The sequence below is a fragment of the Protopterus annectens genome, chromosome 1.part0 (genome assembly GCF_019279795.1).
Source record: "Protopterus annectens isolate FY-2018-M chromosome 1.part0, PAN1.0, whole genome shotgun sequence".
In the NCBI taxonomy this organism is placed as follows: domain Eukaryota; kingdom Metazoa; phylum Chordata; order Ceratodontiformes; family Protopteridae; genus Protopterus; species Protopterus annectens.
Genome location: NC_056725.1, coordinates 554,087,433 through 554,111,788, shown reverse-complemented (window position 1 = coordinate 554,111,788; position 24,356 = coordinate 554,087,433). Strand labels below are relative to the sequence as shown.

At 40.8% G+C, this 24,356-nt stretch overlaps 1 protein-coding gene across 1 annotated transcript in view; it reads right to left on the bottom strand.

Annotated features, from left to right (window-relative positions):
* CENPF (centromere protein F) overlaps window positions 1-24,356 on the bottom strand; it is a 1,545,100-nt gene that overhangs the window by 1,022,047 nt on the left and 498,697 nt on the right. The window contains exon 10 of the mRNA XM_044061312.1: window positions 13,847-13,969. Within this exon, the coding sequence (XP_043917247.1) occupies window positions 13,847-13,969 (123 nt within the window). The remainder of the gene's footprint in view (window positions 1-13,846; window positions 13,970-24,356) is intronic.

The window sequence follows — 24,356 nt, the reverse complement described above, 5'->3', positions numbered from 1 at the left end:
GTAAGAGTGGAAATCTTTATGAGGTATTTGTTTCCCACACGCTATACAATTATTAACTTTTTCTGACATCGGAGGAACAAGAAAAAGATTCCCCAACGGGGTACTTAGCTTTGAGAAGAGAAGTAACAACTTCGGACCGACAACAATCAAATACGCTGTTCGAAAATCGTCAACCAACGTTTTGCGAGCTGCTTTCCACCGCACGGCAAGAAAGACTGGAGAAGATGGGGTCGGCTGAGGGCTATGTACCAAGGCGTCCTGACGTCAGGATACTAGCTTATACAGCCGACGCCGGACCCAGACTTTGGGATTCTGGCCGACCTCGGGCTGCCTGCCGGCAGGAGCACCCCACAGTTATGACTGCAACAGTGAAACACGAAGAACATCTGCAATAAGCTATAACTGGGGCTAGATACTTTTGTGAACACTCAAATGATAATGTGATCCAGACATACAAAACCTTAATATTGGATGAATAGGGATGTGATAAGCCTATTTTAATCTAGTGTTACCCTGAACCATGAATGATGAAGAGGAGGTAACAGGCTGAGAAGTGACATCATTTTGACTTTAGGCACTAATACAAGCAGGTTTACAAAAGAAAGATCCAGAACTGGTCTCTAAGCATTTTCTTTCTTTGGCACCAAAAATATCCTTGAATAAAAACATTCCCCCACATGGCAAGGAAATCTGGTTCCATCACACCCTGTAATAGCATGTTATGAAGTGCAGGTGGAAACAGAATCTGGTCTGGTGGATGTGGAAGTATCCCCAGAAGGAAGGAATTCCCAGTCACGGTCATGTGTGGCCTTGCCGTCTGAAAATATCTGTTGCCAAAGAGAAAAGTGGATATTCAGACTTTCCTAGAAGGGAAATGGGCTGGGGGGGGGGGGTATTAGGTCCCATAAACCGTCATTCTGACTTGGACTGTCCTTTGGTTTGGGAAGTTCAGCAATTATTTTTTGGAAACTGTCCTTGCCATTAAACATATCCTTACCTGCATTTTGTTGAGAGGTTTATTTTGTCTTTTGCCAAAACTGGATAAGGAGTTAGAGAATCTCTTAGAAATTTTGGATAAGGAGGCCTAAAAAAATCTTTTGACATTCTCTGACTCAACTTACCCCTTTTAGTCACATTTTTGATCACCTCCACAACACAGGGACCAAAAACTAAATCTCTTTCCAAGAGAGAATATAACATTTCATTTTCAACAACAGCTGGGAGGTTCTGTGAAGGTAGCACCTAAAGCTCCTCAAAACAGTACCAGTGGCCATATTATTCCTAGAAGTACCACCAAATGAAACATACTGTAAACAATGAATAGTAATTTGTACAATACAAGCAACTAAATTATTTAAAGCAGATTTTTCCTCATAAGAATAAACTGCAGACAAAATACTCAAGTTTTCACAACTTGTCAGAACTTTAGCAAAGGAGCATGGCAATTCAAAATCCTGAAAATCAAAGTTGCACAAGCATACACCTTTTTCCCATACTTATCAATAATCTTCCTATCCTTATCAGAAAGAATATGATTGGAATTAACTAAATGTTTAGCAGCAGTAGAATTAACTAAAGCTGTAGCTGCTAGTTCAAATTTGGGAAGGGTATACAAAAACTTAAAGATTAAGGAACTTTATACATCCTACCTGCCTTTTTCAGGGGCAGATGGCTATCGGGAAAACTACAGACAGTAAGACGGATCCTCAAAGCTGGGCAGAACTGGATGAATGAGTGAAGGTTCTGGGAAAATACTTCCATAACAACTCAGTATTTTCTGGAGGACTGAGAAACCTCATGGTTCTCCCACTGAAAACACAGGCACATTTTGGAAACAGTCTCAGAGAAAGAGAAATTCCCACATGGAAATTTAGAAACTGAGCTTTCTTCAGAGTTTGAATAAGGATCTTGAATTTCTTCAGAAAAGAGGTATTCTTTCTTTTACCAGAAACTGCTTCATAGAAAGGATCAGTAGCCTGGATTAAACAGTGAGCCAGACCCAATAAACCACTCATGTCTAAGGAAATTTTAGGAGAAGTAGATGCACACTGTTTTCCATTTTCTTTTGACAGAAAAAACGGTGCCAATCAGAGTAGTGCAACAGCAGCTTCCCCAAGGATGAGCACAACATTCTGATAAAACAAGGAAGCCTTCCCTGTTCCTTCTCCCAGTAACAGGAATAGCTCTCCCTTGCTCACTGAATGGACTCCAACAACCATAGATGACATGGCTAACCCCCAAGTCCATACTAACTGTAGGTGCTACACCAGAGGGATCTGGGCTTAAAGACGAGTGGTCTGAGGTACAACTAATTCTCACAGCAGAGTCACCCATCTGCAGGCTGAGGCAAATTGATACCTTGCTGTGGTGGCAAAGCTCATTTCCATAACTTTCTTTTGCAGCTGGAAGAAAGACTGATCATGGGTCAACAGTTTGTTCCATGGTCAAGCTGAAAATGATGTCTCTTTCCCAGGAAAAACAAGCAGCAAAAACAGTAAAATGTAAGTATTCAAAAGTCACTTTTTCACATTAAAGCACAGTAAAAAGCACTTTAAAATAGTCTGTCAGCACCAAACAGTTAAATAATTACAATTTCTCTAAATTAAAAATCTGTTTCAATTATATTATACAGCATTTAAACTGACAGGAAAAAAAGAGCTCTCTCATTTATTAGTACAAAGTCTTGTGGCAATCCATTAAATAAACTTCTAGCTTTAAAATAACTTGGCAGACAAGTTATAAAATAAACATTTTTAAATGGAAGTTTTTTCACCCAAAGGGAACTTATCTTCCCAGCAAATGAAGAGCACAAGCCAACCAGCAATCCTCGAAAGCCTCAGAGGGGCATATTCTTCAGTGGCAGGAAAGCTATGAAGGGCTTGGAGCCCAAACCTGTATTTTTAGTCAGCTCAGCTGGAACTGACAGATTATTTGAGCGCATGGAAGGTGCTCTGGAACTTTGGAAGCTGGATTATAACCCATATAGCTAAGGCTACTGCAGCAGTGATCAATATGATGATCATCCTGCCATTTCATTTAGGTGCCTTGTTTTTTGTTTGGCTCTGACTTCTGTTTGTAAGGACACTAAAGAACTGAGGATATGAAATATTTAAGATACCTTTTGTATCAGTTTACACCTGTCATCTCAGTGTTTTAGGATCTAATTATCTGCTGAACTAAAGACAGAATCAGAATAAAGTAGTTAAGCAGTCAATCTCATTTTTTCAGTTTTGGCTATGCAACCAAGCATACCTCCTTACCACCACAGAAATTGCTGCATTTCCAGACAGAGCACTGGCCCCCTTAAAGGCATTTTATAATGCATTAAACACTCGAGAAACATTGGAAACAATTTTTTCACATATTTTTTCTGTTTAGCTGGTAACAATGCAGCAAACTCTTCTAAATTATACATATACCTCAACACAAACTTCCACATAAAACAGTGCAAGTTAAACACTTTGAAAGCTGCACCATCTTCTTTCCCTGACATTCTAAACACTTACCTAGTGTATTTTGAGGGACTTGGTTTGATGAAGACAGTTATGTTTATTGGTAAGGTCACCAAGAATACAGAAGCAGGGTCTGTATCTCAATCCATCGAGTCATAGGACAAAAAACTAGTCATAGCAATAGCAAATAATGGCTGTATGGCCAGCCAGTAAAAAATGAATACATTCCACTATTCTCCCTCTAAACAGCAATCTGAACTTTATTTCTGTAGGGGTTACTATTCTAAACACTGAACTGAATGAAGTCAGTGGTTTCATTAACAGTTCCAAGCAAAGAATACATGCACAAAACTATTCTGATTTTTTTTTTTTTTTGCAAAAAGATATTTTCAGTCCAAGTGAATGGATAAAGCCTTAACCAGTTTTAAACAAGAAATGAATCAAACTGATGAAAAAAAATGTAGAAATGTTTAACAAAGTGGCACCAAAAGCAATATGAAGTCTATTTCTATAGGCATATTATTCTAGAGAGTACACTGAATAAATTGACAATAGTTTCAGTAACATCGTTCCAAGTGCAAAATACATGCACAAAAGTCCCTTGATTTTATGAAAAGGGCTAGTTTCAGTCAAAATGAAAGGATATAGCCTAAACAGTATTAGACAAGAAATAAATAATAAAAACTGATGAAAAATTCCCGTCATAGGATAATAGGAAACGAAAAAAACAACACAGGCTCCGATCTGGCTAGAATAACTCCAAAAACGTTTAATGTGAAGTGCTTTTCGTCTTCCACCTTTGGAAGACTTCATCAGACAAAAGAAAAAAACTTCATACACAGTTTTAAAGTGAGAAAGGCACCAAAGCAAAGCACAGTAATTGAATTCAGCCACCATTCAATTAACTAATTAAATACCAAGTTACATGATTAAAGTGTTCTGCATCAAAAACCTTTTTCTTGGGTTAAAAAATCTCATGTCATCAAAATAAAATCATTCAATTAAAACTTCCACCCTGTCCATAGTTATTGACATTTTTGCTTCAGACACTGTCACCTTTTGGTGTTGTGATAGTAGTCTGTTATATTTGTACTTATTTTATACTTATTATTTTCCTTACACTCCAAGCATAAATTTAAAACTATGTTTTCCTACATTTATGCTTTTCATTCAGTATTTCTGTACTTTTTGTTGAGTACAGTTTTGCATTTTGTTTTTTCTAAAATGAAAGTTTTAAACAGAAGTTTTAAATGAATGATTTTATTTTGATGACATGAGCTTTTTTAACACAAGAAAAAGGTTTTTGATGCAGAACACTTATTTAACTTAGTATTTAATTAGTTAATTGAATGGTAGCTGAATTCAATTACTGTGCTTTGCTTTGGCACCTTTTTCACTTTAAAACTGTGTATGAAGTTTATTTCTTTTGTCTGAAGTCTTCCAAAGGTGGAAGACGAAAAGCGCTTCACATTAAACATTTTTGGAGATACTATAGCCAGATCAGAGCCTGTGTTGTTTTTCTCGTTTTGGAGAGTTTGTTGTTCCAGTTATTTTCATAGGATAATAGGAAAATACTAGGCTAATGGCCCTAGGGCCTTTACAAGCCTAGCCAAGTTACCCTTGCTTCCACGATCAGCACCTATTGCCCTTGTCTGAGAGAGACAGGTGGAACTCCTGGGGTGGATTTTACTGTTACCCATCTGATCATCCAGATTGCGTTTGAAGAGGGCCAATGAGGTGCTCTGTTTGACATGAAGTGGGAGTCTGTTCCAAAGGTGTGGTAACCTCTGGGAGACAAATTTGTCCCTCCAGCAGGTTTCCTTAATGTCATATATTTATTTATTTTATTTTATTTATTTTACATTTGTTGACCGGGATAGTCCAGCTGGATACATATCCGTTTTCAGTGGAGGCCCGGGGAGAAAAGCTCCAAGGAACAGAGGTACAAGAGCACATATTACAAATATTACAATGGAAATTGAAACATTTAGTAGACTACATTAAATACTCTTAAGATATTGGAAAAGTTCCAAAGAATAGTGGTACAAGAGCAAATATTTAAGCAATACAACAGAAAATAGACATTTAGTACAGTAAGTTGGTACGCTTCTAATATTGGATTAGAACAATAAGTAAGTAGAAAAGATGGAATCCTAGGAAGAAAGGAGTTGATAAGATAGATTGTAAAGGTTATAAGGTGACCCATTTGCGTTGGGTTACATAGTGGCTAGTCTAGGACGTATGGGGTCATGGGCATGGTATATTAATCAGGGTTAGGGCATGGGCATAACCATTGGGTTTTTAGAAACGCTCGGAGGTGAATTTACATATATCAGGTTAAAGTCTTTAGAGTGAGTAACCGTGTGCCATCTGACTTCCGGCTATGCTGTAGTTCCAATAAAGCAGGGTCAGAGATCGCCCTATAAGCAAGGCAGAAATCGCCTCGGAGTAGTCTGTATGAAAGAGAATAATGTGACAGTCATTACACGATCCACATAGGAAAGAAGCGGAATACCTTGAATTTTCCTTATGAGGACCCTTTGTGGTCTCTCCAATTGCCACAAGTGCTTGGAAAGGTACATACCAAAAGGGGTGCTGCACTCAATTATTGGCCTGATGAAGGAAGAGTACAGGGAGATTATAATTTCCTTTTTCTTCTGGAGGCAATTCCCTTACTAATGAGATGAGCAGTATAGAATGTCCTTCACACTGTGGAGACACTGTGATCAAAGGCAAGGTTGCTGTCAACCTGTGTGCCCAGGTCTCTCACCACCAAGTACATACTAAGCGTATTGATGTGGTAGTTAAGCAGGAACATCGCTCTTACTGAAAGGGATAATACATTTTTTTCTGCATTGAGTTTAAGGCTGTATGCAAGACTTTCATGTAGGATGTTGACATCATTTGGAGACTCTATATCTGCTCACAGTTTGCAGTCATCAGGAAATTGTCAACCACAAACCTTTAGTTTCTGCCTGTACTTCGGAGAAATATATTCTGAACAATAGAGGTTTCAAGACTGATCCCTTGTGGAACACCACTGGTTATGGGTCTGCTGCTGGAGGTGGATTCCCTTATTTTGACAGTATGGGTTCCATCAGTGAGCCAGTGGCAACCCACCTAATGATACAAGGGCTGATACCTAGCTGGGTGAGTTTGTCAATGATGCCTAAGTGGGGTATAGTGTCAAACACCTTGGCTAAGTCTAGGTAGGCTGTATGCACAGATTTTCCCTTGTCCAGGGCCTTGGTGATTGTCTTGAAGAAGTCCAAGTTTAACAGGGATGATCTTCCTTTGACAAATCCACACACAGTAGGGTCAAGTGTTTGGAAATTACTTATATCAGATATATATGTCAAAAATATTTAACATACAAAACGGTGCCAAAATTGTGATTTAAACAAAAAATAATTTAAAAATGTTTAAAATCCTGCTCAGTCATTTCAAACAACACTAAAAAAAAAACTTAACCATCTGCAAATTTTCATGTCAAAACTTTAAAAGCTTCACTTGTTTCAACAGGACAGCCTTTAGTGTGCTAGTCAAAGTTAAAACAGATGCATAGACAATTTAACGGAGCAGAATATACTACACAATCACCGATAGAAAAAGCAGAGGGAGGAAATAAATACCCAAAAGGGTTGTTTTCTGAGCTAAGTAGCCAAAGAGATCCAGAGTAAGAAGCAGCCTAAGATCAGCTCATTCTCTATGACACTAGAAAATTGGAAGGGCCCTGTCTGTGGGTTTGTAAGGTAATCCCTGTACTACCAAGGGATTGGTCCTTCACACCCACAAACAGGCAGTGGGAGGGACTCGGCTTTAGTATTCTGCCAGAGGGAAGGTAGCGGAGAACTACTACTACCCATATGCCAGTAAGGCAGTGTGCTTTTTGAACTCTTGATGGCTTTTCAGCTGCTTATCCCTACTATAAAAACCGACTTCGCTGGCTCCTCCCAGTCTCATCTCATCTGCTCACCCTACTGAGCACAAATATGAAAGGTCCTTCCCTTAAACTCAAAACACGAGTTATCCTCTGTTTTATATAATTTCACTCACTTAGTACCAACAGCAAATTTCACAGCATTAATCCTTTTTTTTCAGTCTTAATTTTAAATGCAACATCTGGAAAGGCACTCATTTTACACAAGAGATTAAAGGCCTGGTGAAACTTTTGCAGCATAAATAACCGATTTGAGAAACAAAGCTAAAACGTGCAGATTTGGTGATTTAAGGGAGGAGTTGATAAAGACAGACTTGTATGTGGTATTAAAGATGATGCTTAGAGAAAGATTTGGCTGTGACAATGATTTAACTTTGAATAAGGCCATTACGATTTGTCAGATATACAAGCTCACAGAAAAGCACACAAATATGCTTCCAAATGATAAATGCATGCTTCCAATGTCTTCTAAAGCTAATGTTGATAGTAAGCAGCATGTGGTTAAAAGAAACAGGCCCAAGTACATGGCATCAACTGTGAACCCTGCAAGAGTCCCTGGAAAATCCCGTAGGTCTCTATCAAATTCCACAACACACACAGTTCTCAGTGAACCACAAGGGTGGGTCAGCAAACTCAAAGCATGTACCCTTCACCTAGCCTCACAGTCAACTGTTTAATTGTGGCAGCAATCATATGTCAGAGAGAAAAGTGCTTAGCTTTTGGTCAACACTGCCACAGATGTAAAAAGTGGAATCATTTTCATAGATTTTGTAAATCAAAAGGGATTCATTCTTTTATTAAAAGGGAACATTCCAAGAGACAATTCGATCAATTTCAAAGCTGTGACCCTACTTTTTATGTTGATGGTGTGCCTCTGCTTAATGAAACAGTCAGTGCAGTAGATTTATGGGCAAAGAATGAAATATTTTGTACTGTTCAGATAAATGGGACACCCACAGAACTCAAAGTCGACAAGTTCAAAGTGCAATGTTATGTCTGCAGAAACACTTGCTAGACTATGTGCTGGTGAGAAGCTTGATTTGGCAAACTGTGCGAAGCTTGTTGCATATGGTGCTGAAGAAATTCAAAGGTTCAGTAGTGCTTTCATGTTACTCTGCTGGAAAATGCTATGACTTGGAATTTTACGTAGTCAAAAGGCATGTGCAGTCATTGGTAGGCTTGCAAGATAGTTTGAGAATGGGACTGATTTCACTGAATGAGGAAATCTACCATGTAAGCTTAAAACACCACTATTCTAGTTCTACCCAGTCTATTTTCTCTACCTATGCTGATCTTTTCAAAGACAAACTAGTCCACCTACTGAATGGTTATCCTCCATGGTGGTAGCTCATAAGAAAAGCTCAGATGATATCAAAATATGTATTGATCCAAGAGATTTGAATAAAGCACTAAAAAGGAATCATCCAATGCATAGAGCCGAAGAAGTTGCAGCTCTCACGCCAAATGTCACTGCTTTTTCTGTCTTAGATGCAGAGTTCATTTTGGCAAATTTTACTTGACTGAAAATCCTCATTGCTAACCACTTTCAGTACTCCTTTTGGCAGGTACAGATTTTTGAGAATGACATTTGGGATAAATTCTGCCAGTCAAGTCTTCCAGCGTGCAATGGAGCAATTTTTTTTTCTGGGTATCCGTGTGCTATTATAGTAGATGATATTCTAGTAGGAGGTAATGGTAAAGCAGAGCATGATAGAAATATCAAGTTATGGAAAGAGCATGTGAAGTGAATCTTAAGCTGAATCCTAAGAAGTGCAAATTCAGGCTACGAAAAGTTTCTTACTTTGGTCATTTGTTTACCAGTTCAGGCTTACGACTAGATCCTTCTAAGCAAACAGCAATTCTCAAGATGCCAGCGCCAGACAATATTCAAGCCTTACAACGTTTTTCTGTCATGGTTAACTATCTAGGCAAGTTTATTCCAGACTTGAACCAACTTTCAGCACCACTCAAGAGTGTGCAAAGATGTATCCTGGTCAGAACACCACTAGAGAACATTTGATGTCCTGAAACAGAGTATTACCAGTCCGCCAACTCTTTGATACTATGATGTTCACAAACCAGTTACTCTTTCTTATGATGCTTCAAAGTTTGGTCATCGTGCAGTCATTCTTCAAGAGGGTAGACCAGTAGCCTATGCATCCAGAACTCTAACCGAGATGCAGTATGCGCAAATAAAAAAAGAGCTCTTGGCAATTGTGTTTGCAAGTTTGAAGTTCCATGATTATATTTATGGCCACCCAATGCAGAGCAAAACTGACCACCGACCTCTAGTCACTATTTTGAGAAAGCCTATGCATACAGCTCCTGCCAGATTACAATGCATGATGTTGAAATTGCAGAAGTATAATTTCAATCTTGTTTACAGAAAAGGCAAACTTCTTTATCTTGCAGATACTTTATCCAGATCGCCCAGAAATACCACTGAACAGCATGAGAATGAGAAACTTGATTTTGAAGTTATGGAAGTGAGAAATTTTTCTTCCACATTTCTTGATGAGCTTAGAAGTCACAGACTCAGATCCAGTTCTTCAGAAGCTCAACCACTATCAGTCTGGGACGGCCGTTAAACCAATCTTGCTTACCTCATGACCTGCAACCTTATTTTCCTTACAGAGATGAGATTTTGTCTGACAATGGTATCATCATGAAAGGTCCAAAAGTGATTGTTCCAAAATCTTTGCAACAAGAGTACATTACTGTCTTGCATAGTGGCCATCCAGGAACTGATTCAACAAAAGAAGGGCGAGAGGACTAGTATTTTGGCCTATGTCAAGGGACACGGGGTACTTTCATCTTGTTCTGTATGTAATAGTACAACAGCAAGAATCACTTCAGCTACTTCAGCTAAACCAGATTCCTGAACTACCTTGGTCGACAGTAGCCACAGACATAGTCAAATTTACTTGGTGTTTGAATAAGAGTCTAACTGTTAAAACCAAACATGAAATGGAAAATGTGCCAAAATACGAATGCCAGTAACCAAAGTCCAAAATAGCACCCAGGAAGGAAAAACAGCAGTCAATGACCAAATAACGAAAAACACTTCTTTAATATACCAGGTCTTTATAACAGCCATTAAAACATATTTAGTTGTTGTGCAAACCATAAATATACATTTTATAAAAAATATAAAGGCTCCCTCTAGTGGACAACCACCATCATTACAATAAAGTATTCTAGAAAAAATCATTGCTTCAGTTTTGAAAAAACAGTATATTCACTTCACATCACAATTTTGCAGCTCTCAATTTTAAAAGGGAGGCGATAGAGATGTTCTCATTGAGACCAAGGGGAACATTAGCTTGCAGTGTTATCCACCACCATAGTTCCCTATATGCTTTAATGGCTGCTATAAAGACCTGGTTTGCACATAATATGAATTACTTACATGGTTTATAAAAACTTTTAAACTTATAAGCAGTTAACCAGAAATGTTATTAAAGTATTTTTTTAGTAGTTTAAGGACAAATTGATGTTTGAAATTATTTTAATTAGATAACTGATGGGATTATAAAAGAAAGGCAGTATGGGGATACATCACATCTGATGAAGTCTTTGTATTGAGGATGAAAACGCGGTGATTTCAGTTGAGCATTTATGCTTTTTAGAAGTGTTTTTCATTATTTGGTCATGGACTGTTTCTCCTTCCTGGCTGCTATTTTGGACTTTGGTTACTCTTATTCAAATTGGTTTGAGATTTACCTACTTCCTAATCTAGCATCCAATACTGTCATTATTAAGAACAGTCATTCTGCAGTCCATGGCAGTCCGCACAAAGTTATTTCTGACAATGGTACACAGTTTACAAGCCAGGAGGTTCAAGCAATTTGTTGATGAGTGGGACTTTATTCATGTAACAAGTAGTCCTGAGTACCCGCAGTCAAATGGTTTGGCAGAACGTGCAGTTCAAAACAATTACTAGAAAAGTTGGATCCCTTGAATCTCAGAAATATTCCTCATACTAAACATTTTGGTTCACCTGCACAGAGACTTCTGTCGAGACAAACCAGAACCACATTACCAATCAGTCAGCAGTAATCTATTGGTTCCATATGTTAACAAATCAGTGAAAGCCCATCTGTTAAAGTGCTTATTCCAGAAGTCCTGTTAAGACAAGTCCAGCAAACCACTTAATCCGTTACAAGAAGGGGAGATAGTGAGGATACAGAGGTCCAAAGGTTTTGATCAGATTGCAGTCTTGAAAAGTGTTTACCCAGAGCAGAGATCATACATTGTGGAATCACAAGGAGTAGAATTTAGGCGGAATCAGAAAATATTTGGTACTGGTGTGTGAGCCTGTATTGTACCATCTTGCTTGCGAGAATGACTAGATACGAGTCAGTCAGTATTCCAGTTCCTGAGGACATTTCAGCAAATATCCCTGTTCCTAAGAAGAATCCTGAAACTCCTGAAGCAAGTTGTTCATCAATAACTGTCCCTGTTGCTAAACCCAGTTCTAATTGCTATATCACTAGATCAGGTCGCATTTCCAGATAATGTTCCAGATGCACGGCAACTTGGACATGAATGCTGTGCTTATTTCTTAGGGTCTGTATAACTGCATGTCTTTTTCAAGTGTCATTTTATTGCGGGCAATTCAATGAAGAGGGAGGATGTAGATTAGTATTTATGTATACCTTTAAGAAGCTTTCCATGGGCTTGCACAAGTGTATAAATAATGAGCACGTGCGAGTCTGCCATTTTGTAGTAAGCTGTTGAGATGTAAGCATGCAAGTCTGTGTAATCTGTCAGTTAATTTATATTTTGTACTGCTGCTATCCATCCTGATGTGTTTCTATGCAATAAAGCATATAAACAAACTACTCAGTTTGCTCATCTTCAATTATAAACCAAGACAAGTGACAGTATAAACAACTTGTCCTATGTGGACTGCCTCAAAGACCTATACCTGCACTCTCTCACCTACAGATTGATGACAGCCGATCTATGCCAGTCTACAAAGCGTCCACTGATACCACGCTGATGAACCTGTTGCACTTCTGCAAAACAAATAGCATTAGAATTATCCAATTCAGGAATCTAAACCTCATCAGTAACATAAAGAGGACATGTTAGAGGGACAGGTGCGAGTCTCAGAGCCTAGCTTCTCTCTCTGGAACAGGCTTCCCCATCCATGTAAAACAGAGTTCTTCCCAAACTCAGTTCAAGTGAAACTTGGACAAGCCAATAGGGATTTGGAAATTTAACCCTGGTCTGGCAACTATGTCTCTATTAGACACAGACAGCCTGTAAATACTTGCCTACCCATGCCCCCGCCTTCATATACCCTCTTAAAATATCCCTAGGGTATCAACACTTGTCAGATACATTTGTAACGAATGGCTAGGCTTAAGAAGCCCCCCCACCCCACGTCATTAGCCTAGTAAATACCTATGAGCCTATAACGACATCGTAGCCAGTCAAGGAAGATTTCTCTTTATGCATTCTCCAGTTAGATCTCCACTAAACGCATCTCTACCATCTCCGTCTCCTTCAGGTAGCAGGACTTAATATTCTGCTGGAAGAGCAGTGCACAGTAGAGAACACTAAAGGCATAACAGACAAACGTCGAGTCATGGAGAAAAAGAACAAAGAAAGCACAAACTGAATAGGCAAAGAAAATAAAACAGTCAAGGAAACTAGCATTAGTCATAAGAAACTGAATCAGAAATTATGCAATCAAATGAGCAAAAGGAAGTCCACTCCAACAAAAAGTGGAAAGTGAAAAGCAAACTCTTTCCTTTCCTGCACAGTCATAGTCCCCTCCCCACCTGAAGGAGCGTGGTCAGAAGCAGTTTATTGTAGACCTTGTGCTCTTAGTCGATAGTACAGAATGTCTGAAAAAAATCTGAAATTTACTCCTATTACAGGACTTTGCCTCTGGAAACTCGCTCCCCAGTTGTTGGGGGAGTCTCCCATGCTGGCTGATTTAAGAAGTCTCTCAAAAATGAGCTCTCTTAATTTTGTCTTTGCTCACTCATGGCTATTGCTGTTTTGATGTATTTATTTAATTTTATCTTCACTGCACGCAGCTTACCACAGATTTTACCATACAGTGCTTGAGAAACAAAACCTTTCAATATGAATTATGTACATTCTTACCATAAATGTGATATTTACAAGGACTGTTAAAAAAAAAAATCAAGATGTCAAAAAGACATCACATATGAGATAACTTGAACATAGATCTGATGAAAGAGACTTTGCAAGTAGGACTCAAGGAGCACAAGTTCACTTTCTGTGAACAGAGATGTGCATATGGCCATAATTAAGCAAACAGGTTGGTCTACTTCAGAAGACACTGGAAGTTATTGCCATGCAGATTTCTAATATTGCAGATATGCATACAATGCAAGGCAAATATTAGTTTACTGGTCTCATATTTTACAGAGTTGAAGGCAATTTCTGCAGAATATTACTCCAATGCTCTTACTTCTAAGCTTTTCTTCAAATCACTTTCTTTTGCTTGACTTGTTTGTAGGGACTGCTCAGTCCTGTACAGATTATGTTTCATATTATCCATTTCTCTGTCTAGCTGCTGCTTCTGTGCTGTTACCTGTTTAATGAGAGAAAAAAATTACTAAAGGCTTACACTGTTACCAAGTTTTACTTGAAGACAACTAGCTACAAAAGATAGTCCTCTCTTGCAACAGGATTCACATTTTCTAGCAATTAAAATAGAGCTTTGTTGTAAATTCAGGCTTCAACATCATTATACATAGCAGCCTTTCACCACTTTTCTGTCAACAAGAATGCACTGAAGGAGAAAGAATACAGTAGCTTAAGAAAAAACTAGGAAGATTACATTTGAAAAATCAAGATCAGCAAGACTCAAAAGAAAAGGTAAAACTAGGCTTGGACCAGTCTGTTAATCTTCTCTTGACAGATTCAGTAAAGCAAAACAAAATGTAGAGTATTACAGGATACAATAAATAAAGTACAGTTTTGTACCTACCATAAATGTAGATGTCCGAATTGGATAGCATCTGCAGTCATAACAACTGGGTTGTCCTGTCGTCAGGCAGCCCTTCAGTCGGCCGGATTCCAAAGTCCGGGTCCGGCTTCGGCTGATGTCGCACTTCACCCGACGTCATCTCTGGTGGTCTTCGGGTATATAAGCATCAGCCGACGCCATTTTCTTCAGTGTTTCTTGCCCCAGATGCCAGAAGCCCTCTAGAAGGCTAAAAATTTTGGATAGATGCCAATGTTTCCAAAAGATAGAGGTAAACACAAAAATAAGCATGTATGTACATAAATACAAACAAATACACCATGAAAGAAGTCCCCACTAGCTAGCTATTAGAAGGGTAAACACCCTAGCAGTAGCACAGAGGCGAAGGAGGGAGGGTAATCCTGACTGCAGATGCTATCCAATTCGGACATCTACATTTATGGTAGGTACAAAACTGCACTATGTCCTTCATGGATGCATCTGCAGTCATAACAACTGGGTAGAATACCATAGCCAACTAGGGGAGGAGGATAAAGGTAGATTATGGTGTGTTTAGGATCCCTTGCAGAACAGCAGTGGCAAACCCTGCTCGGGATCTGGAATATAGAGGTAAATTATAATGCTTGGCAAATGTATGCACGGAGGTCCAAGTAGCCGCCTCAATAATGTCTTTGGTAGCCACTCCTCGTAAGAAGGCTGTGGTAGTGGCTGTTGCCCTTGTAGAATGAGGTCTTATGTTCTGTGGAATTTGCTTTCCATGGAAGGAGTAACAGAATCGTATGCAATTTCCTATCCATTTGGAGATTGTCTGCTTGGAAATAGCTTTTCCTTCCCTTCCTGTTGCATAGGCTATGAAAAGTTGGTCAGTCTTTCTGCTATTTTTTTGTTCTGTCCAAGTAGTAGCGTAGCTGTCTATGTACATCCAAGGTATGCAGTATTCTTTCCCCTCTGTTTTGTGGGTTGGGAAAGAAGGTAGGTAGGTGGATTGCCTGGTTTAAGGACACTCTGGATACCACCTTAGGCATAAATGTAGGGTTAGTCCTCATGGACACTCTATCTTGGTGGAAGATTAGAAAGGGTTGCACTGCCATTAAGGCCTGTAGTTCTGAAACCCTCCTTGCTGAAGTAATTGCCAGTAGGAAAGCAGTTTTCCATGACAGGTGTTGCAGGTCTGCTGTTGCTGCTGGTTCAAAAGGTGATAGAGTCAATTTTTCTAGCACAAAGTTCAAGTCCCAGGCTGGTAATGGTGGTTTCCTTGGAGGTTTTACATTCTTGATTCCTCTGAGGAACTGCCTGAGCAAAGTGTGTAAAAAAACAGGTGGATCAAAGCTGTATTCTGCTGAAATAGCTGATGCATGAATCTTGATGGAGGAATAGGACAGGCCTGAATGAAGTAGTTCGGCCAGATACTCCAGAATGTTGGGCATATCTATGTTTGATACATCTTTACCTCTTTCTGAGCTCCAAATGACAAACCTTTTCCATTTTCCAGCATAGTTTCTTCTTGTTGAAGGTCTGCGTGCTTCAAGAATAATGTCTTTAACTCTTTGTGAAAGCTGTGGATTAGCAGCTGCTATGTGATGTTCCATGCAGTCAGTTGCAACGTTTTTAGGTTTGGATGCATGGTGCTGTAGTTGTTCTGAGTTAGCATCAAAGGCATCAGGGGTATTGGCCACATATTGTTCCGAGACATGCTCCTCAGCAGTGGGTACCAATGTTGTCTTGGCCAGTTTGGAGCTATCAGGATTGTCCTTGGACGTTCCTCCTTGATTTTTAGTAATACTTTGTGTATCAAGGGAAGAGGTGGGAATGCATATGCTGTTAGTCCTTTCCAGCTGAAGGAGAGCGAGTCCACTTTCCATGCTAGTGGGTGGAATGTCCTTGTGCAGAATTTTTTGAGCTGGTGATTGAGAGGTGATGCGAATAGATCACTCTGAGGCATGCGCCATATCTTCGAGATGGTCGTGAAGATGTGCGCGTGCAGCTGCCATTCGTGGACATCCGATGTAGTCCTGCTTAACATATCTGCTAGAGAGTTTTCTTTTCCTGGTACAAATATTGCCTGTAACTGGATGTTGTAGCTGAGTGCCAGGGTCCACAGCTCCAACGTCATTCTGCATAGGGGGTAGGAATGAGTGCCTCCCTGTTTGTTGATGTACCACATGACTGTGGTGTTGTCTGTCCTTATCATCAACTGGCCTTCCTTGAGAAATGGTCTGAACTTTTGGATTGCCAGTTTTACTGCCAGCATTTCTTTTAGGTTGATGTGCAGGTGAAGTTGGTCCTGTGTCCACAATCCTTGCACGCATTTGTCCAGCATATGTGCCCCCCATCCCAGGTCTGAAGCATCTGTTGTGATGGTCTGGCTTGCTTGACTTTTGCGAAAGGGCAGGCCTGGGTTTGACTGGCATGCGTGAGCCCACCATAGGAACTCCTGTTTTAAGCATGGTATTAGTGGGATTTCCGTTTCTAGGCTGTGTCTGTGTTGGGACCATAAATTCTTTAGGTACCACTGAAGCTTTCTCATATGTAGTCTGGCAAATGGAACCAAGATTATGCATGATGCCATGAAACCCAAGGCCTGCAGTACCTTTCTTGCTGTTAACTTGTTCAGATTTGTTAGTGCCAAGAAGTAAAGAGGGAGTTCTTTTGTTTTTCTGTAGTTAGGAATGCCATTTGTCTTACTGTGTCCAATTCCGCTCCCAGGAAAGTCCTTGTCTGGGATGGTATCAGCCTTGACTTTTGTAAATTGACTGTGTATCCCAGTGCTTGAAGCAAGTAAATGACCCTTTGTAAATCTGTTGTCAGCTTGCTTTTGTTGTCCCCTTGTATCAGACAGTCGTCCAGGTATGGATAAATTTGAATTCCCTGTAGTCTGCAATGGGCGATTACTGATGCCAGGCATTTTTTGAATACTCTGGGCGCAGTAGATAAGCCAAAGGGCAATGCTGAGAATTGATAGTGCTCTGATCCTGCAAGAAATCTGAGGTATCTTCTGCAGATAGGTCGAATGGGGACGTGCAGGTATGCCTCCTTGAGATCTAGAGTTACCAGCCAACACTCCTTGCCCAGCATGGGAAGAAGTTGCTGTAGGGTCAGCATTTTGAATTTGGGACAATGATTTAAGTATTTAGGGTAGACAGGTCTAGAATTGGTCTCCAACTTTTTTCCTTTCTTGGAACTAGGAATAGTCTGGAGTAGAACCCCTTTCCTTGCTCTGTTGTTGGCACTTTTTCCACAGCTCTCATGTTTGCTAATTCCATTATCTGTTGTAGAGCCTCTGTTTTTTGATTTGGAGGTAGGTTTGGCATTCCTCTTTTGACTGGTAAAGTGTGGAAGTGGAACCGGTAACCTTGATCTATGGTTCGTAAAATCCACTTGTCCTTTGTTATGTGGTGCCAGTTTTTTGAAAATAAGGTTAGCTTTCCGCCTAGAGGAGCTGTTATTTGTTCCCTGGTTGGCGGATTTAGGTTTAAGTCACTGTGGCTGAGTTGATGTAGAGGCAGGTGTTGATTCTGTGCCTCTGTTGTTACCTTGCCACTGTCGCCTCTGTAGGCACCTCCTCTGGATTGGTTTCTGCCTCTGGAACGCCTATTCCTGCCCCTTTGAGGTCTTGTGGAGTCAGGAAAGGACCAATTTTGGCAGGCCAGTTCCTGCTAAACCTTGGGGGTTGAACCTGCAAGAATTCTTTAACTGTCTGGACTGATTTTGCCTTTTCTTCCATTTTCTTCATAACCTGCTGGGCAGGTGTACCAAACAAACTTGATTTATCCATAGGAGCATCAAGCAATTTAGATTTAACATGATCCGGTAAAGCTTGCTCCTTTAGCCATGCATGCCTTCTAATTACTGTGCCAGTCATGGCTGATCTAAATGAAGCCTCCAGTGCATCATAGCCACATTTTAAAGAATGGTTACTAACCTGCTGTATGTTATTTACCATTTCTAATACATAATTCTTATCAAGAGATTCATCAGTGGTTAGCTTTTTAGTTAACTGATCAAGCATAAACTCTTGGTATTGTATCATGTGAAACTGACAATTTAAGGCTCTAGCTGAAAGAGTGGCTGAAGTGTAAACCTTTTTACCCCATCTGTCTAATGACCTTGCTTCCCTTTCAGAAGGAACAGGGTTTTAGCTATGGTCGCTACTGCCTTGGGACCCTGGGATATAGTTTCGGGGTCTGCAAGAGGGGCCTTGTAGAGGTGGTGATGAGTATCTGGCACCCTGTAAAATCTGTCTGGTTTGGCAGGGGCTGGGGGTAAAGAATCTGGAGCGGAGCAGGCATCATTGAAAGCATCATCCACCACAGAGAGAACAGGAGGGATAGCTAAGGGCCTGTGCTGTGGTAGGTGCAAAAAGGTCCTAAGTCTTTTCCTGGAGTCTGAAAAATCCTGTTGCTGCCATTGGAACTGTTCTCGCATGGCATGCAAGGTTTCCCCAAAGGAGAATTCTTCTGGAGGGGAAGCAGCTGGAATGGATTCTTCAGCATCAGAATCTTCAAAATTGGAGAAAGGAGCCTCCGGCTGGTCAGTTATGTCTGATTCATCAGCAGAATCATCAGAGGACACTGGCTCAGGGGGCTCTGCTCTAGGTCTCTTTTCTGGGGGCTGAGAGGCCCTGTCTGGGTGAGATTGAGATCCTCTAATTAATGAAATTAAATCTTCTGCCAAGGTAAGCATTTGAGAACTGGCAGAGGGCCTGGTGGAAGGGGGTTTAACAGGCACTGTTTTAGTAGTCTTGGCTGCTTTAGCCCTGGCGAAGGCCTTAATGGACATGGCTGCTGGAGGCCTAGCAGCACCACGTGCTGGGGTAGAGACATCCAAGGGGATGGTGTCTGATAAGTCAGTGGTAAGCACCGTAGCGGGTAAAATTTCTGAGGCCGATTCAAGAGTGTTAGCAGGGACCTCAGTTGTAGTGATAGTTTCAGGTGTAGTTTGATCAGTTTTCTCGGTTTCGGCCGAAACCGAGACACTCATGTTTGCTTAACCATGGTTTCGCCGAAACCGCGGACCGCGAGTGTCGGTCTTTTCTTTGCGTTTTTGGCAGAATGCGGTCGGAGGGTCCGACGGCATAATGTACGCAAAGTCAGAACCGAAAAACTGTTCTGCAAACTCTGACCGTCTAAGCGTTCGCCGGTTGAAAGAAGCACAGGACGAACAAGCTGCTACGTCGTGGGCTGGGCCTAAACAGGGCAGGCAGTAAGAGTGGAAATCTTTATGAGGTATTTGTTTCCCACAGGTTAAACAATTATTAACTTTTTCTGACATCGGCTGAGGCAAGAAAGAGTCCCCAACGGGGTACTTAGCTTTAGAAGTCTTCGAAGTAGTATTCGGTAGAAGTAATCTCTGGATCCGACCGACCGGCACTTGCGAACAGCTTCTGCTTCGGGCGCCACGCGGCAAGACAGACTGAAGAAAATGGCGTCGGCTGATGCTTATATACCCGAAGACCACCAGAGATGACGTCGGGTGAAGTGCGACATCAGCCGAAGCCGGACCCGGACTTTGGAATCCGGCCGACTGAAGGGCTGCCTGACGACAGGACAACCCAGTTGTTATGACTGCAGATGCATCCATGAAGGACATCTTAGCAGATTTTTTGCACAAGATCAATACAGTGGTTAAGAACTCTTGTCACAAAGCTCCATAGCCCGTGGTTCAGCGCCAACTGCTGTTTTCTCTGTGTATAACTTGCATATTCTTCTCCAAGTCTGCATGTTTTTTTCCCCAGGCACTGCAGTTTCCTCAGTCTATCCATCGGCAGAATTTTGTCAGACTTCCTTCAGACTGACTCAGGTGTTGGGTTCCTGCCAAGACTTCCTCACTGCCAACTACACCAACCTGCCAGCCAGAAGGACCACTCAGGGGGTAGGAGGCATCATTCCATATACTTCAAATACCACTTCATCTTGAGAGGAAGGTACAGTTGGCCAAGATTCCACCTGCCTCATGAGTTCCAGGATCTCTCCATGCATTTGAATTGGCATGAGGAGACGGACTCAGTTGGAGAGTCTAGATGATTCCTCTTGCATGCTCTCTTAAGTGGCTCAGGTGATGAGGCTCCTGAGTCCTTGGAGGACTGTCTCTGCATCAACAATGGGAGTTTGGGGTCTACAAAACAAATCTGCCCAGATGAAGCCTTTGCTGAAGTTAACCCAAAGTGAGTCAAGCTGACTGGAATAATTTAATCATCATCAACTTCTCTGACTTTATTAATCTAATGCTACAGCTAACACAACACCACATTAAGAACAGATAAACAAAATGATGCTGCAGCCAAGAGTGAAAAAGCTGATGAAATTTTCAACTTCCAAAATCTTAAGAAACTCTTCAAATACCTATACAAATTATTAGAAGAGTAAGCAACAACAAGGAAGGCCAAAGGCCCTCAAATTAGCCATCTCCACAAGTTTTAAACAACCAAAAACAGGAGGAACACTTATCTGCAGAGATCAGTGCTGCAACTGTGAGAGATAGCAAACAATATCTGGGCTAGTCGTGGAGGAGCATTAAATCAGCCAGATGATGTCCACGTGGGGGCACAGGGATATATGTCAGATTGGATGGGCTAGATGAATAGGATCCAATGTTTCCTCCAAAAACCTGATCCAAAAGAATGCTTGGGATGTACAGGAGGAAAACAATCTCATAGCACAGCAAAAATATGTAAATGACAGATGTCCAGTGCTAGTACCTGGAAACTGATGTTCACAATAGGTTCTTGCAGTTTATTAGAAGACTGTCCATCTATACAAAATAACAATAAAGTGAGATTTCATGACCAGTGGGAATGCAGTATACAAAGGTTGTGGAAATGGGGTACAAGGCAACTGTCATGCCTCTGGAGAACTCAGTGTCTTTATAGCCCCCTCCCCTCTCTCTACTTGCACATTTGCAAGGTAAAGCCAAAGCCATAAACAATTTAGTTATACCTTTATATTTTTTGTCCTTTTCTTTCCAAGGAGATACTTTTGTTTGAATACTAATAGAGAATATGCCTCCCCAAAATGGTAGATGGTAAATATCCATTTTTTGCCAGCTACAATAAATCTTGTCCTTTAGGAAAGCCTTCAAATTGTGTGTCCATAGATGGAGCATCTAATCATACTAAGCTGACCTTAGCCATAAAACCCAGTGTTAGGCAAGGAAGGCTAACAATGGCTGCCATTAAGGAGATTTCTCCACACAGCCACAGTGAAATTTTTTGCTCAACCATCCAGACTGGTTTTAAAGGTTGCTTGCGAGGTACTCGGCTTGATAGGCAAGAACAACATATACCAGAAATGGGGAAAATGTTGTGTTAGGTATCTGGCATGCCATCTGGGGATGTCAATGTGGTGGTATAGGTTTAGGTCTCTGGACTGGGTGTTTGCATTACCACTGGTTCTATTCAGGTAAAAATGTTCAAGAGTGCTACGTTATTCACAACACAGAAGGCTAAGCAGATATCACACCTTTGGAGTCTGTATGACACAGAGTAGTGGGTCCGTTTTTAATCCATCAGAGCAGCTAAGGATATTAAGACCTGAAAATCTATTTGGTGAGAAAACTTTTATGTCTCTTAAGTTAGTTTAGTTGCTTAGCAAGGCACATGCTGAAGCAGAGTTAAGTACCCTAGTCCTTAAGAAACAGGTGAAATTTAAGTGGAACGTTATCTATATGGTAAGCTGCAGTAAAGCTAATTTTACTGAAGGAAATAATACTGCATTTCTTGGTGCTGAGGGAAAGCTCATTGTAATTACACCAATTATTTGTTTAATCCAGCCCCTCGTGGAGAATGAGCATCAGAATGGCATGCGATAACCACCCCCTATTTACAGCCAGCAAACGTGGCAAGTTGCAGGCTCTTGATACTGGCTTTTATGTCAGAGAAATACATACCACAGAGAAGTTGATCCAAGACACACCCCTATAGGACACCACTGGTAATGTGTTTGTATCCAGAACAAATACCCCTACGTTTATGCATGGGTTCTGTCATACATGCAATCAGCAATACTGCAGGCTATGGGTGGGTTAAGAAGAGAGTAATTCTGTGCTAGAATAAGCCCAAACACTCAGAAATAAGACAAAATCCTTTAATGAAATCACAGTTAAATACTTTCATCCTTAGAGCAGTCAGGACATCAGAACTGACAAGAAGCTTGCTATCCCCATTAAATAATGCTCAAAATGTCATGTAGCACCACAGTAGAAAAATGTGCCAAAAAATAAAGGGACTGAATGCTAAAAGAAATGTAAGAATATTTAAATATTATGCATTTTGTCATGTGCAAGATTAAAAGTTGCAATTTTACATCTCAGCTTCAGCATGCTGGATATTGATACATTTATGTAAAAAAGGCACATGACAGTTGGCCATGTGTAAGATCAGTATTTCCACAATTAAAATGTTTATTACACGTGTTGTTACAGGCAGTAATACCAATGTTGCTGCCTTTCAAAATATACTTGCACTGGTGGCAAAACCCACACTTGAATGTTGCCTGCTTTTTGTTACTCATGGTGATGCTTTCCGTCCCTCTTTTATACCTCAGTTTTTGCCTCTTCTTACAAGTGGTCAATCACCTAGATGCTCTGCCACTTCTGGAAAATTGTAAAAATATATTCATTTTTGTTCAAAATGTTTTCAAATTACAATGAATCTGGAGGATAATGTGATTGCCTTCTCGTAGTTTGCACACACAGACTTCTTAGGAACAGCACACTCCTTCCCTTGTCCCAAGATTGCCATATATTTTGAGCCACAAGCATTTATTTAATCTTGGATGGTTTCTAAAAAGTTTATAGGGTAACCACAGTCTAAAAACATACCATACAGGTTATTGCTTTCTTTGGTCAAGTTGTTATAATCAGAAGCTATACATGCCAATCGTGAACTAGAGTGTCTCTCTCTCTCTCTGTGACTCCCCCACTGGGGTATCAGGGCAAAGTAGCTGCTCCACATAGAAATGAGGCAGAGAAGTCACAGCACTGGTGAAATATCATTTCTGCCACTGGCTTGAGAGGCCATTCATGGAAGAGTGAAATGGACTTACTCAGATTGTCTACTACACATTGGTTTCCCTGGAATATCCACTGTCAACAGAAGTGGCCAGAACAGATTGCCCATAGCCAAACTCTCATTGCCTCTCAACATATGGGACACGATCGGGTTCCTTCCCATTTGTTGATATACCAGACTACCAACATGGTCGCAATCTGAATAGCAATCAACCCTGGAGGGAGAATATCTTGAAAAGGCTGCAAAGCCTGCTCTCATTTCTAGGATATTGATGTGATGTCTGGCCTCTAACTGGGACCACATGCCTTGTAGTGCCCTTCCCAAGTAATGCCCCCCCACCAATACAGTTTGGAGGTATCTGTTGTCACTGTGGCATTCGGTGAAGGAAGAATGAAAGAGCAGCCCAGAGAAACAACTTCTGCAGGAATCCACCAGGCTGTGTTGCTTGCAAATATTTGTAATACAAATGGGTGCTGTCAGAGGATTGCACCCTATTAAACCACTGCACCACCAGAGCCCATTGTAGAGCCCTCATGTGTAAACGTGCTAAGGGTACCAATACTGTTGAAGCTGCCATCAGTCCAAGGAGGTGAAAATAGTCTGGCTGGAGGAAAAAGAAGAAAGGATGTGTAAGGCTTGATTTTGTAGAACGTTTGGTTTTATCTGCGGCAAACATGCGACCTGTGTTCATAGGTTGGTACTAGGCTATCAGCCCTAGGGCCTATACAAGCCTAGCCATAACAATTCCCTGGCTATTTCTTCCCACATTATTTACTTTCCTGGACCCCTGTCTAGCAGGGCGACTGATGTGATCCCTGGGGTGAATTTCCTTTCTCCCATCCAATCGTCAAGGTTCCTCTTGAAGAGGTCCAAAGAGGCACTCTGCTTGACATGTATGGGCAATCTATTCCAGAGTCTGGGGAGTCTCTGGGTCAGGAACCTATCCCTCCAGCATGTTTTGTTTATTGTGATGACAAGGTTTAG